Below are 16,883 nucleotides of genomic sequence, written 5' to 3'. Positions count from 1 at the left end.
TATTATAACAGGGGTGATCTGAGTCGGATCACCCCTATCAGATCACCCTACCTTAATTTGAAATCAGTGTGTCAGTGTAAAATCACCCCGATGGCCCGAGGCCGGACAGTGATCTTACACTGACTCATCAAGTCCGTGTGGGATAACTATTTAACATCGCAGCTCCTCTAGACTCATTTACGTTTCATAACATCTAATGCAAAATGCCACACAATGATTATTATATACTTTATATATACTAGTAACTAAATGGTAATTACCCTATATGAGCCCTGGATACAATGTTTAAATATGTTAAATTAACAGTGAGTTTGTATCCAGTCGTCCTGGTGTAGAGGTATGTATCCTATGCTGAAGGTCTTAGGTTCGATTCCCCGCATAGATACCAGACATTTATTGGATTTTTACAGAACAAAAGAAAGCATGCAGAACAAAGAAACTCAAGGTAGGATGATCTTATAAGGGTACTCAGATCACCCCTGTAAGAAAAAAGGAGTTGGTATGTAATTATGCGGATTCAAGACTTCTCTTCAAAATTGAGTAGAAAAAACTCACAAAATTTCCAGTGTCTATGCCTCCGGCTATCGGGGTGATCTTACACTGACACATCGCGTCCTCATTTGATAACTGTTATTTACATCCCAGCTCCTTTGTTCTACCAGGGGTGATCTGAGGCGGATCACCCCTACCAGATCACCCTAGCTTGAGTTTATTTGTTCTGTATGCTTTCATTTGTTCTGTAACATATTGGCGGGAATGTCAAATCAACAATAAAACTTAGAATTATTTATACGGAAAAGACAACCTTCAAAATTTATGTAGAAAAAATCCAGTGTCTTTGCTGGGATTCGAACCCAAGACCTTTAGCATATAGAACCACGAGTCATACCCCTACACCAGGTCGACTGGATACAAACTTCTGTTGATTTAGCAGATTTAAATATTTAAATATTGTGTCCGGGGCTAATACATATATACTATACAGTAATATATAAAGTAATTATAATGATTGTGTGGCGTTCTAATGTAGATTTTATGAAGCGTATTTGTTTTTTTTTTATATAATCTAAAAACAGCTGGGATGTTAAATAGTTATCCCATTCGGACTTGGTGTGTCAGTGTTAGATCACCCTCTGGCCTCCGGCCATCGTGGTGATCTTACACTTACACCCCAGTTCTATTGTTATACTTCATAGTTTCTATTTCTGAAACAAGTGTAAATTGAATAGTTCTATTGTTACGAATAACAATGTATTTTGACAACAGAGTGTGACGAGCGGGGTTTTTGGAAACCCCTGCTTCTGCATCCCGAAAACACAGTCCATTGTTATTAATAACAATAGAAATTGATTATTTTATAAATAGCATGAACATAAGAAATTACTAATAGTGTTCACTACAAATTGTTTCAAGATATTAAAAAACACATTTTAGGAAATTCCAACAGCGAAAAAAATATTAAGCATCTATTATGAATAAAAAAAAAATCCTTTAAATACTCATTTGCTTGAAGGTAAAATTTTTGATCCCAGTCATATGTCTCTATTCTAAAGCATTGATCTTAAAAAAACGGGGATTCTAACTCCCGGACTCCCGGACCCCCTCCCTTTATTACTCCCAAAAAGGGAGTTCCTAAATATTCAATCTGTATTTTTGTATGTTGAGCGTGTCCGGTCGTCGGGTTTCAAATCCAGACACACCTATCCCTCAGTATGTCAGAGTATGAATGTTTGTTAATTCCGGAGAAGAGGGGGTGGGGGGGGGGCTTTTTTTTTTTTATAAAACCGTAACATATGAAATACATTTATGAATACCTTCATTAAACTGATATGATACAGGTAAGTACTTTGGGTCATAATGTTGCCTTTATCTTTAGTTTCTTCTGCCAAATATAACGCTTGACTCAAAATGTCGTCAATCTTATACCCGTCCATATGGACAACTGCATACTAGGAGCATGATGTTTTTTTTTTGTAATAAGAATGCATGAAACGGTCAACCTTGACCTGCTGATCCATCTAAGCACATGGATTTAACGGGAATATGCAAAACACCAACTTTGACATTTGTAAAATCTATTCACTAGCCAAAGTAAGATACTAGTGGGGTTTCATGTAAAAAAAAATCTTATAAATCATGGTTTGATATTGTCAATAAATATGCTATTCGTTCTTTTTTCATTTAATAATCAATGTTAACAAATATAGGATTTAGCATCGGGTGTAAAAAGTAAAATCACAAAAATACCGAACTCCGAGGAAAATTCAAAAAGGAAAGTCCCTAATCAAATGGCAAAATCAAAAGCTCAAACACATCAAACGATGTAAGTTAGTTATACACCTCGGAATATGGCGTGTCTGGATAAGAAACCCCTCAGGCCATCGGAGTTTGGATTGATTACAGGGAAAATATCTGTTTAGCACTGAATTTACAAAAGGAAAATATCTGAATAATAACTTAAAACTCTTAACAAACTGAACTTTTTAAAGTTCAGAATGTTTAGTTGATATGAAATTCAACATGTTTCAGACTTAAAATTATTTAGGCAGTGTTGTATTGTGTGGTTTTTGTTCTTTGTATTTTTCGTGTACCAGTTTTACTGTGTCAATTTTATCAGTTTCCTTACTGCTTTTGGACATTTAGGAGCAGCACGAGGACATCCAAATTAGTTTTTAGTTTGTGTTTTTCTCTGTTCGGATAGCTATTCCATAGTTTTCAAAATTGACTTTTCACCAAACAGAACGTTGATAGGTAGTTAATGGATAAAAATAAGACAATACCAGTACCAAATTTTATTTCTCTTCAGTAAGCACATAATTTAAAATCTCTGCTTATCTTCAAATTGTTTATAAGTTACTTCATTAAACCACTTTCATAAAATTTCATTGACTGTGTACTTTTGAAACAGAAGTTAGGTATTTCATAACTTTTTATTAGTGCCGTTTAATCATCATTCTAGTAGATTTCAGTGAATAGAAATATTTTTTCCACGTATACCATATGATACCATTGCCATAATTCGAGTGATTTCCTCCTAAATATTCCCCATTCAAATTAGAAGTATGACATCCAGTGTACCACCATGCTCCTTTATGCATTTGTGCACAGCTGAATTCTTTTCTATCATTATCATTGTCTTTAGTTGAAAACGTCATACCGTTGTGCCACTCAAGGCTATCTCCTGAGCAAATAAATAAAGATTGGATTTGATTCAATTTAATATAAACTGATATCATAAACACTTTGCAAGAAATAGGCTGATAATACCTCAATTTGATCTGACGTTAAGTATTGCAAATTAATAACATTAATGGTACAAATTTTACTGCGCCAGGTGAGCGTTTCGACAATTTTTAACTCTCCAGAGATGTTCGCGGCCAAAATTGTTGGAAATCCAAACTCAATTCAAACTTTGAAGATCTAATCAACAAAAAAGGACATAAAGTATAGCCAAATACGAACAAGAAATCATCGATTGGCATGAGTGAGATATATTCCATAAATTGAAAAGATTTCCAAAATATTACAGCATCGAATTTTAATCAAACAATATTCGTATTGTCATGCTGGTTACTTGACTGGTGATACTCGAGAGACCAAATCCACCCGCAGAGGTAGCGACCTAGAGGAAATAATAACATTTACGGTACCAATTTTACTGCGTTTCGTTAATTAATGTTAGTATAAACAATTCGTGTCTTTTACTTGAAATATGCAAATATTAAAGTATAATATCCCTAAAAAAAACACGAAAGAATATTGTTTTTTATAGGTTTTTGTGACAAAAATCAGAAACAATAATGATAACGTAGCCTCTTCATTGTTGCCCTTTAAATAAACCATCAAAAGAGACTATATACATGTGAAAGAGAGAGAGAGAGATTTTATCTAGTTGAGTCTGAACAGTGGTATACTACTGTTGCCTTTATTTTCCCCTTTACCTTTTTATTAGAACTAAAATTTCTTTTACAGAAAGATCTGATTGTATAATTCAGAGAAGATATTGAGGGGTATACGTCAATGTGACGGTTACCAAACGACAAAAATAATAATACACATTTAGATGTCGTCATATAAATTTCTATACTATATGTCAAGCTATATATCGTTCCAAGTTTAAAAAAAAGTTATGAATTAAACAGCACCTATCTAGGTGATTCATCAATACCAAGTTATCCAAGTTGTTATATCACAACCTCTGATGACATTATCGACATGTAGGAGGAACAAGTATATCCCGCAACATTTTGATTTATCTGACCCAAATTAACTTTTTCGTAGCTTAAAGGATTTGATGAAGTGGTAAGTCTTTAGAAAAATAAAAAGATGTGGAATGATTGCCACTGAGACAACTCTCTACTAGAGACCACATGACGTAGACATTAACAACTATAGGTCACTCCACGGCGGCTTTCAACAATAAGCAAAACCCATACCCCACAGTAAACGATACAAGACTCCCACATTATCAAATGTAAAACAATTCAAATGATAAATCTAACAGCCTGATTTTATGTACATAACAATAAAAGAAAAACAAATATGACATACAGCAAAAACCGACATCACTGAATTACAGCTTCCTGAGACAGGCACATACAGAATATGGCGTGGCTAAACATGTTTGCTGGCGCCAAACCCTCCCCTAACCTGACACAGTATTGTTACAAGTACAACGTATAAACAAACTAAAACATCATTTGAAAAGGTCTTAACTCATCAGATCAATACAAATGAACTACAAACTATCAAACAACACAAAAGGCACAATGTACATATAAGTACTCGCAGTTACTAAACGCTAGTCCAAGGACAATAAAAACTAATAAACAAATCATGTATCGAAGACTAAAATATGAATCAGTACACATCAAACATTATTTTTTTTTAAGAAGTCATTAACAATGAAAGAAAAACACGATCTTTGAGCAATGCGAAAATATAGGTATCGACATTATATATTGAGTTTGGTTTTAATTTGTTGATAACAAAATGAATATTTATACCGATAAAACAATATTCACATAACTAACAACAGTGTTGAATTGGTAAGCTTTTATAATAAGTTCATTTAAAGGATCGACAATTTTACCCGGATCGTATATAAATATCGGGGCTCGGTTTACAACATCACCGTTAAAATAAGGATGTGTTATCCCATTTGTAATAAGTTTATTCTTTATATCATTAAGACAGTGATAAGTCATGATCTTCTATTTTTTCAGCTTGTCGATATGGATGTATATGTCATTTGTGCATGTCAAAGTCCTGGAGCTGATCGTAATGTTCTCAACGTGAAAAGGAATATTGTCGTCTTAGCTGCATCTCTGATAGTATTGAAGCACATAAGAAGAAAGACGATGTACCACATTGTGTAAAACCAGAGTGTATTGTTGTATGTTATTGCTATGATTTGGCTAAAGATGAACCGAAAAATAAAATAAGTTGATCAAGATTATCGCTTCACTAGACAAAAGAAAACTGTCAAGTATGTAGTTCTTTCTAAGAGCTGTCAACCTACAGACTGGCAAAAAGCCTTGATGAAGATACAGCTAAACTTACAAACCAAATATATGTACCTTTAGTAAATGTTTTAAATACTTTGTGGCAACGAAATTCTTTACTTAATAATTTACCAGTAGTACATTGAAATCCAAAACGTGACTACAGACACATGCATAGTGAACGAGTTGGGATGTATAAACACCGTGAGACGGTCCAAAAAAGAAAAGTAACAATCGTCCCTTTTGTCACAAATAATTGTATAGAATTTCCTGTGTGAAACTGAAATATGTAAATAACGGAACGGACAGTTAATGCTGTTTATATTTGATTTATTTAAAGTAAGTTCCTTTGGGTAAATTTCGGCAGTATATTTAGAGAATTCTTGGTTATTTAACAAAATAAAACATTGTCAAGATAACGGTAAGTGTTGTCTTATTTATCAATTAAATGCAATTTAGACCGGTCTTTATTGGGTTTGGCCAAATATTGTGATTTATAACTGTTAAGGAACAAGTCTGCTATTCAAGGGGCGCAGCTGGTGTCCATAGCAATACCTTCAACCAGTCGATAAACTTTTTTGCCGAAACGTACATAAATATTGCCAAGGAGAAAATTTACAGCTTTTACCATTTCATCAAACTTCAAGTAAGTATATCTAGCATATTCACTTTTCTCAAGAAGGCTTTATATGAGTTACTGCAAATACATATGCAATAGGACTTTTCAAACGACCATTTTATTAAATAGAATACTTTTGTTTGATAAGATTGTGCGGAAGAAGAGTGTAACGAGTATAGAGTTAAAAGTGTCCACCGAATTAAAATTACCATCAATAGCACGTAATTTATCTAAAACATCCAAACAATTGCAGTTGTTAATCGTTGTATACATCTATTGCGATTTAATACTTGCGTACCTCACCTTCGGAAATGTCCTACCTCTGTATTATTGTTGTAATAACTACATTACAAATCAATTACAAAACTTTCAATACTTCATATTAAATTCATCTGTTGTTTTGTATGAGATCTCGCTCCTGCTGAAGTTAAAACAAGAAAAGGGCTTCGAATGTAACAAATTCATAAAGTGCTATTTTGATTCATATTTACATTCTTGCAGTTTTTTCAATGAATATTAAGGACGGAAAATACTAATACAATTAGATCTTAGATATATGTTGTATGATGTCCTTTACATTGCTGTCTCGTTGACATTCATCCTATATCTTCATTTATATATGTTATTTTTAAACAGATGAGAATTTAATGGTATACCTGCAGTCCCACAATATCCTTCGACTTTTAACCTATAATTTGTTGCAGAATCTCCTAAAATAAATTCGAAATATTCTGCATATGCCGAATTTCCTTCAAAATCTTCAAGGTGGATATAAAGCTTGTAGTTTCCAGTCGAAGTAAGAAGATGTATGAAGTTATTTCCTGTTTAAAAGTAAAATGACATTACAATATTCAAGTTAATCGCCTGGAGTCTTACTTAATGTTATAAAAGAGAGGCGAAAGATGACAGAGGGATATTCAAACTCATAAGTCGAAAATAAACTGACAATACCATGGCTAAAAAAGGAAAAGACCAACAGACAAACAATAGAACACAAAACACAACATAGAAACTAAAGATTGAGCAACACGAACCCCACCAAAAACTGGTGGTGATCTCAGGTGCTCCGAAAGGGTAAGCAGATCCTGCTCCACATGTGGCAACCGTCGTGTTGCTCATGTCAGTACAAACCCGGTAATAAGTCTAATTATAAATTGTAAACATTATTTTAGATTGTAACTTTAAAGGGAGGCGAAAGATACAAAAGGGACATTCAAACTCATAAGTCGAAAGTAAACTGACAACGCCCTGGAAAAAAAGGAAAAGACAAAAAAACAATCAAAAGTGCACAAAACACAACATATAAAACTAAAGATTGACCAACACGACCCCACAAAAAACCGGGGTTGATCTCAGGTGCTCTGGAAGGGTGAGCAGGTCCTGCCTCACGTGCGCTTAAAAATGTCGTAATGGATGTCAGATTTGATAAATGTACTCAATTCAATACTGTGGAAAGAGGCGAATGTTACAAAGGAAGACCTAAAACTCATAAGTCGAGGAGAAACGTCAATAACAAGGTCGAGAACGAAAACTAACGTGAAGATGGAAACACAGTGTACATAACAGTGAAAATTTTTGAATCAGGTCTATCATTCAATGAAAATTTGAAGAAGAAAAAACCACACAAATAACAAACACTGCAGCGAAAACAATATAACAATATGCAAAATACTATATATTGTGAAATAATGATTTTGAATTGAAAAATCAAAGAGGGTTATGCTTTATGTTTGTTGCTATTTGTTATTCTGGTTTAATCAATGACATTTGTAAAAACAAAACTTATTGTGGTAAGTTTAATTAACACTAAAAGTCAATAAATATATTTTAACCTAAACTGGTTACATATCCAAATTCTCATCCGTCAAAACGAGTTGTCGTTGTTTAAGGATCTTCGTTGCTCCTGTTTTTGACTTTTTTGTCAGATATTCGGAATCCCCTAGTTTTGCCAATAAAAATTTTGCCCACTAACCCTTACTTTTTTTCATAATATCATTACATATAGCTTGAAACGCCATTTTTGAAAATCTTAGACAATCCTTGTTATTTTTTCATAGTTTTTAAAAAAAAAAAACGATGCCAGTGTTAAATGTATGAAAAATCCGACCAAATTTTCTATTGATTATATCTCAAAAAACAAAACACGGACCTTTGTTTTTTTCTGCTTCTTTAGTTCTGTTATTCATATACTATGAATTTATTACAGCCTTTTAAAAGCTTGTTATTTTGAAACAGAGTAGTGAACATCCTTAAGAGACATCGAACATAGATTATTAGTGTCTACGTTACATCGTCAATGTGGATATCATGACAGTTTTCTTGTGTTTAAAATGTATATACTTAAATTTAGGTATTATAGACTGTAGAGAGTAAACAGTTTTAGGAATAAATAGAGAATTATCCAAAACTCGTATATAAACTTAGGAAAAATGTGTATATTAAATAAGTAATATTAACTCTGCAAATTTGAAAAAAATGTATTAAATGAATTGTAAAGAAATTACCCAACCAAAACTCAGACATCAAATCTCCAAACCCATTTTCATAATCAATCCATCCTCGGTAAAAATCCTTAGCTCCATTCATTCTGCTCTGGAAAACCTTTATAAATATCAGAATCGTAGAGCAATAAAATATTGAGTAAATGAAATGTAGAATTAATTCTCAATTCAGCGTAAATGATTCTTCCTGCATACGATTCGGCTGTCTAAAACACATAAAACAGGACAAGATAATAGAAGTGAACTTACTTTTGATATTTAATGCACATCATTATTAATGTTATATAATATTCAAGATTGTAACGTTTGATGATGTCTATCTTTTATATACAATTTTGTGCAAGACATTTCGTTATCATGTTTTAACAGATAATGTACGCTATAGAGTTTCGCTTAATATCATAGTTCTCAGTTGTCGCATTATTAAACATGTATATCTGATGAAAGAAAAAAAGTATCTGGCGCATGAAAATCGGCATCGTACATGTTAAACACGTTTATAATTTGTTAATTTATTTACCAACCCTAATAGAAAGTCAATAGATGCAGATTTTTAATATAAAAATCTATCAACCATTGACTTGACACACGTTTTGGATTTTGCATTTATCTCAACTCCATGTGCCCAAGTACTGCTCATTAATATAGGTCTAGTACAGAAAAACTAACTCAATAAGTTACTATTGATCCTGTATTAGTTTTCCTAAAGTTGTTTTTGTTCTCAGTCAGCTTTTTGTTGTTATTTATTATAAGTTAATAAAGGTATCATGAAATGGATGTTCTCATATAGATCCCGCATAATTTCCTCGTACATTCATATTGGGTCTCGATCAGCTGCATTGTTATCCGTTTATATTTTGAATTGATCTTTTTCATTATTTAAACCTTTAAAGGGGTCTAAATTGAAATCCATCGAATTTTGAAATAATTTGTCAAAATGTAGTTTATATCATACTTTTTTCAAAAATATATAATAAAAAGTATGGGCAAATGGACTTTCTTTCACGCTACAAGTTGTGCAAAAGTGTCAGATTCTGTATAGATTGTGCATGGAAAAACACAATTTTGTGTGCTAATAAGAAAACTACACATATAATTTTAAGATAAAATATATGGGAAGACAGCTCTGATAATATGCTTTCAGATAAAAGAAAGGGGTCTCCGAACTCGTTTTTATTTCAAGATGATAAATTGGGAAAATTCACAATACATTCTATTATAAAAATTACTTTATCTGAGTTATTTCCCCTTATGTAGCAAAGTTGAGAAAAAATTAATCAATAAAAATAGTCTGTTTTCTTGTAAAATACAGCCGTAAAATATGATAAAACACATATTCTAAGTCACAATAGCAATTGCAACACAGTTGTATTTTGAACAACGCCGGTTGTCGAAATGGACAGTATTGTTGTTGTTGCTTGCTAGGAAAATATATAAAATCATTCTAAAAGTAAGTGTAAGTATATAAGTAATTTTTTTTATCGTTCAACTGTTGATTTTCTATAACGTTTTCGGTTCATCAATTGAAAATTTGAATGTGTATTGAAGTACAAAAGTTCAAAATTTTCGTGACAGAATCGAAGTAATTATATCATGCCTGGCTTTATGCTGATTTCAACATGGGTAGGCAATATATTTTCTTAATATTGAACACTTCGCTAACGTACAAAGATATTGACATATATAAAACCAACCCCTGTTAAAAACAAAACATAAAGCAAAATCCAAGATGGAGGAAGACACCGCAGCTACCTTAAATCGAATTGTCACCAAATTCCAAACAAGAAATAAGCCCTCTTTGCCACGGGATAAACGATAACTGCATGTGTAGATAATCAAATCAATGGAGCAAAAATCCAGATAAAGGTCAAGCAATACATAATAACCTAAATAAAGTTTCGCTGGTTTTCATACGAATTTACAGATCCCGGGGATAAAATCGAAATGAAAAAAACTATCAATAACATAGACAGTAAATAATATCTCCCCAAAAGTAATGACACCCATCCTCAAAAGAATAAGATAAAATAAAACAAGACTATCAACAAACTAATTAAAAAAGGAAACTTTAAATTTTTGCTTTTCATTTAGTAAAACAATGATGCTTTGGATTTGATGAATGTGTCGTGAATTGTTATCAGTTTTTCAAAAGTGAATAACAAAACACATAAATTTCTGTATTATTTAAAAACAATATTATGTAAAAAATAGACACAATTATGTAATAACTATATCTAGGCAAAAATCTACATCTTCACTACACTTACCGTCCATCCAAATCCTGCTGTATCCATATCACAGTAAACATCAAATATAGCATTTGTTGGATATATTGTATATACCCCCGATTCACTTCCTACAGGAAGATCACTGCAATCACGTGGGCGCAGTTCTAAAAAGTAATTTAAAAAGTGGATTTGTTTTCGTTTATGACTTGCTTAATATTTATCTCGAATATCAGATATATACATAGAGTGCACAGAGAATAGCTGGACAATGACACTTTGTGGTAATAATATTTATTTGAGCATAACATTTTCCAATTTTTGACTTCTTTACATACGGGTCCTTAAGTAACATATGTAAAGTACCTTTCCTTCTTGATAGAGGACAATGATTGTTCTTGTAGTAAGTGTGATGTAACTGATGAAGATTGTAATTTGGCAATTTCATACTTATCAATTGAAGCACATAATAAATAACCATTCATTTTTAAATTTTGTGTATCCATGATTAGAACTACTTTCTTTACTATTCTTTAAACTATTTGTAATTTCACTTTTCTTATAATAAAAAGAGATGACAACGCAAATGTTTTAAAAAGCAGCCGATAAGCTGCTGGAAAAACGGAGAAAATTTGCTGTTTCACTCCAACACTTAAAGGTCCCGAATGAAACACTTTGTTGATCAGATTATTTTTTGTAAATATAATGAAATATTGAAACTTACGTATGCTACAATCAGGTAAAATAATCGGTAATGGAACACAATAGAAGTCAGGTCCCCTTGGCATACAGGCCTCATTGCGCTTACAATCATTTCCTTTGCATTGGCCAGCTAATTGCTGAAATTTGATAGGCCAAACAATTACATGATCATGAATATTTCAATCATTTGTCCGAATTTATGCCGATGTTAGAACATTTTCAGCCAAGTTGAAGATTTTATTTTATAACAAAGGCATTTTAGGTTGTTATGATTGAACTCGAAAATTATGATTTTTGACTGTGTTTTTTTAAAATGAAATATATAGGAACCAGTGTATATAATTTTTGGCATATTGGCAAATGACCTTTTATGAGCTATTGAAGTCAAATATGAGAAGAAAAAATGGGTGTTATGGGCCAAAATATTTTACCCTGTATCGTAAGAAAAAAATCATGGAGTCCGAAAATCTGACACAAATTCTAAAACCTCACCTAAGTACATCCTTAAGGTGATACACGTTAATATCATGCATATTAAAATATTTTTTTATGAATTTGCAATCAATGTATCACGGATCCGAAAATATATCGGAATAGAACATCCATTTATATAACGTTTGTTTAAAACTTTGGTAAGCTTTGAAAATTTGCCACGCCGTTTCATACATATTTCTACCATAAAGCTTTTGTGAAATGAACAGTACAAGAATGTACAACGAACGTTACTAAAGACAAAGAAACTACAAAGAGACTAAATCGTACATTGACAAAATTCTGAGGTCAGTTTTTGAAATAAATGTCTGCAAATGAAATAAAACAGAAAACGGTCGCATTTAGTGTAAGAGCTAACCAACTTTGCGCAATTTGTAGTTTTATCAAGTTGGACTTACACAGAGTGTTTGTTTTGCAATGTTTACACGTAATTCAGAGACCTTTCTATTTAAAATAGTCACATGGTGTTCATGTGATATAAATAATATACAATGTTTTCATAAAAATTGAATACTTAACTGAACAGTACGTCAATTAGTCTTGATGAAAATATAAGGAGGGTCCATCTACCAAAATCGCATCGAGATGCAGCGGAATCAATTGTACGGCGATTATGCCCCGTGGTATAGAACCATTCAAACGTGTTATAATAATCTGTATTCAATATATCCTTGTATTCTTACAATAACGTATTTCTTTATTTGTAACAACGATTTATAAGAAATTCGACATAAATTTAGGTGACAAGATTTTTTGCTCAAACTTTCTTTACTGAATATGATATATACACAATGGCATGAGAAATCTCAATTTTCCAGTCATCCACGCGTCAAAAGTATGGCAATTGTTTGTGCGAGATGAAAACGTTACCACTCACTCAATCGTGAAATGAAGATAGTTTTGTGAATGATCTTTGTGCTATTTTCCTAATGTTTGTAGTTTAAAGGTTTGGCTTGCTTGCTTGCCTTGTTTTTATAAATATTTCCTCCATCTTAATTACAATGCGTAAGCAAACATTTATAAAAACAGAACAAGCAAGCAAACCACACCTTTAAACTACAAGCATTAAGAAAATAGCTATAATGACGTTTTATTAGTAGACCAAAATAGAAAATTTTACTTTTTCGGTGACGTGGATTGGATTAACTGTCCAAGATTTATGTATTCAATGATGACGTGTTATAGGTAAGAATAAATTTTATCCAACGTATAGATCTGGATCTGGACAACTTATTAGAAAAAAAAAGAATTGATTATGTAAGCAATAAATGCTATTTTTAGGGAATTTATTGATACATTACCCCAGACTTTCACTCACAAAGTATGCATATATAATCAATCCTTCTGACTTCAAAAATGTTGTTATTGAGTCGGCTGACTTAAGACGTTATATGATGAATATTAATTAATTTTCTACTGTGAAAATGCATCGCATGAACAATAATGAAACGGGCATACAGTGAAACAAAAAGTGTAGTATCATTATTCGATAGTAAACACGAATCGCATAACGAAAACAGCATAGTGGAATTTAATTTAATATCAAGAAGCTGATAAGAAAACCAGTTTTAAGTTATATAACATTAATAATTATGTTAAAAGGTACATTTTTCTGCAAATGTAGCTTAACTGCTGTTTTTCAATCCCTTACACGCTATGTTCGTGAACTATTCTTAATATTTGTCTATTTTTGTATCAATTTTACCCCTGGATGGCTGTAGGCGCGATGAAAACCCTCCAATATATCATTCCTATATTACGAATTTATAAAAACAGTACACATTATGTTTTATTTCTTATTTTATTCAAAAATCATTATTTGTCGTCTGTTTAATTATTATTCTACATCAGACATTCATAACAGATGCAGTAAAAATGGTATTTCAGGATTCTCACATTATATTCACCGGGAACATTATTTCCCAAAAATGTTTTCATAAAGACAAAGGACGTACAATTTGAATTCGTCTTTTCATCCAATGTATAACTATTTTTAACGGTGTTGCATTAATATTTGCTGAAATAATACAGTATTATTTAAATTTAAAAGATTAACTGTATTTCATAAGAAAATTTATTATCAAGAGAATCAAACAATTAATTCAGTATATTACAAATATATCATATTTTTAATCCGTTGTCCTCGCACGCCATTGAATGTAATATACAATATAAACACAACCCCTAAAATACTCACCGGTACCTTTGTTTTGTATACGATAATATAAAAACATTAAACTTGAAATGCCCATGGAAGTTTACCTCGAATACCCTTCTTCATGCGTATCTAAACACATTTTGCAAATAACGTCCGAGACCTAATATTTAGACAAATAGATAAATCTAAATCTAAAACAAAACAGTCAAAATCGAGTCATCTCAACATAAACTAGGATTATTGCAACCTTAGCTTTAGTTTTGATACCTAATTTAGAATATGACATTAATTCATACAAAGTTTGAATTCAATTCGCTAATAAAAATTGTTGTTTACAAAGTGGCCAATTTTTTGAGGGGGGAAGGGATTAATTAAAAAAAAAGTTGTCATAATTAAGGGGTTCATTACTTCATAAATAAAGAAGTTATCTTGTTTTACTAGTCGTATTATAATTATTTCTGTGTAAAATTTGTAGTATTGTGAACCTTCTCATTTCCTAGATTAAAAGTGTAAAAAATTGTACTACTAGTATATCATATATGTATTAAGATCTAGGCCTAAAAATTAAGATACAGACACAAAAAAATATTGATGGATGAGATTCAAATCACTAACTGCTGATAAAAATGCAAGATTTGACTGATGCAATTTAAAAACATTTGTGAAGGAAATTGCGAATAAAAATATAAGTGCGAGTTTTTGTAATTCCAAACCTGATACTGTCGCTTTATCGGATTTATAAAAATATTGCAATAATTTCAAAATTTACAGAGTATATCAAAAACATTTGAAAACAAGCCTTTCTAAAGACTGAAATATGGTTACATTGAATACTAGCTATTCTAAGACAAAAACATCTTTAAAAACGAAAAATGGTAATTAAATATGACTATTATTTTGTCCCAAAATAAGCATTATAAAATAAGGTGTTTAATTATTCTAAATGTTCTGGATTATTTTGCCATAATTTTTTTTGACATATTTAAATTGTAATTACCTTTGGAAAGGTTGAGGCAGCAACAAAGCTATTTCTAGTACTTTCAATTAGTCCACATTTACTTTCCCCGGGATCAGCATCATTTATTTGACAAGTTTTATTCCATGCTATGAAGTTTATAGATTTGCATAACTGCACTCTAGAGCAAAACTGGGCACACAATGACCACATAGGCATTGATACCTCAAACAGCACGTGGCCACTATATATTTTGTGTTTTTGTTTTTTGATAACAACTATGTCACATAATGCCCAAGCAAAAAGGGAAAATAACAAAAATGCCAGACGGTACATATTGTGCCTATTAAATTACCATGAAAAGTAGTTAATTTTTCTCCCGCTTTTTCCGAAATACTTTTGGTGTGTTGCATTGCACTAACCAGATCGACAAGTACACGAGTCTCTATTTATTCAGTTGTCAAGGAATTGTTAATCGAAAATGAAATCGAAATATAATAAAGATTTATCTGTACATTTTTCTGGCTTGTATTTAACAATTGATGAAAAAACGTTTTCAAAATGATAATTAAAGTCTATTTTAATTCAAATACTAAAAAAGAAAAAAAAATATCGCATCCACAGTACAAAGACCATCAAACATTCATACCGTAAAATTAATGGACCAGTGAAATTTTTTGAAATTAAGTTTTGTCATTATTGTAAAAAATATCTTATGAATATAGCGATTTAATGACAAACAAGGGAACATTCAAACGTTTGATTTTTTTAAATATTAATCGTTTTTCTTTTTAAATATTCACCTTGTCTTTTTATACAACTTCTAAAAATGTCCATTTAACCTTTCAACAATTTATTACATTTTCGCGGGATAGTCGTTTATCTGGAGTCTATTTGATAAAGTCCATGGGAAGTAAGAAAACACAAACTATAATTCATTCAGCTTAAGTTAAATAATGTTTAAGATGATATCATGATTCAATTAAAATGTCGATAATACCCCAAAGAGAGAAAAATATTTCTAAAAGGAAAGTCACATAATTCCAGTAAGAAACCATAAATTCAAGAGAGGATATCAGGATAATGCCGTTTGAAAAAAAAAAAAATTCTTAACCCACCTCACTTTTTTTTAAAAGGAATAAAGGTAGTTGATGGTAATTTTGATAAATAAGATGTGTTTACGATTAAACATTTACCTGATAATATACGTCTAATTGGGTTAATTGTTTTGATGTTTTTTGTATTTTCCCCGACTTTTCCAGAGAATATTCGTGTAAACATAATAAAAAAAAACTGTTAAATTGCTGACAGAATGTTTACATGCCAAAAAAAGAATAAATAAAAAAAAAAACCCTGTGTAGAAGCAAAGTACTGTAAACCTAAATTCGTCTTTTTCTTATAAACATATTAAATATAACAGCTAAATTCATAAAAAAGAGATAAAAACACAAACACCATAAACATATCCTTATTGTTAATAAACTAAAACTTGCCACACCCAAATACTGGGAGTTGAATTCGGGTTGTCCAGTTAAGAAAGCAGTTCCGGCTCCATCAGTTGCACCTATCTTATTATCATTAGGCGTTGTGGTTAAGAAAAGTGGAATATCTATACAGTTGGGAAAGAGGTCACGGTTTGACCCAAACATCGTGCCAAAGTCTATAAGCAACAATAGAGTCAGGTGACAGTGAAAAATTTAGTAAAAGTACGGATGAAACAAACATCG

At 31.5% G+C, this 16,883-nt stretch overlaps 1 protein-coding gene across 1 annotated transcript; it reads right to left on the bottom strand.

The window, feature by feature from the left end:
* Nucleotides 1-468: 468 nt before the first annotated feature.
* Nucleotides 469-10,918, bottom strand: LOC127722231 (ficolin-1-B-like). The gene is made up of 6 exons (XM_052229127.1): nucleotides 10,892-10,918; nucleotides 8,628-8,724; nucleotides 6,780-6,944; nucleotides 6,333-6,353; nucleotides 3,008-3,181; nucleotides 469-479 (listed from the first exon to the last, which is right to left on the bottom strand). The coding sequence occupies exons 1-6, from the start codon at nucleotides 10,916-10,918 to the stop codon at nucleotides 469-471; spliced, it is 495 nt and encodes a 164-aa protein (XP_052085087.1).
* Nucleotides 10,919-16,883: the final 5,965 nt, after the last annotated feature.

This window comes from Mytilus californianus, unplaced genomic scaffold (genome assembly GCF_021869535.1).
Source record: "Mytilus californianus isolate M0D057914Y unplaced genomic scaffold, xbMytCali1.0.p SCAF_12, whole genome shotgun sequence".
Classification (NCBI taxonomy): domain Eukaryota; kingdom Metazoa; phylum Mollusca; class Bivalvia; order Mytilida; family Mytilidae; genus Mytilus; species Mytilus californianus.
Note: the sequence above shows the minus strand (reverse complement) of the source record. Positions and strands in the feature narration are given on the sequence as shown.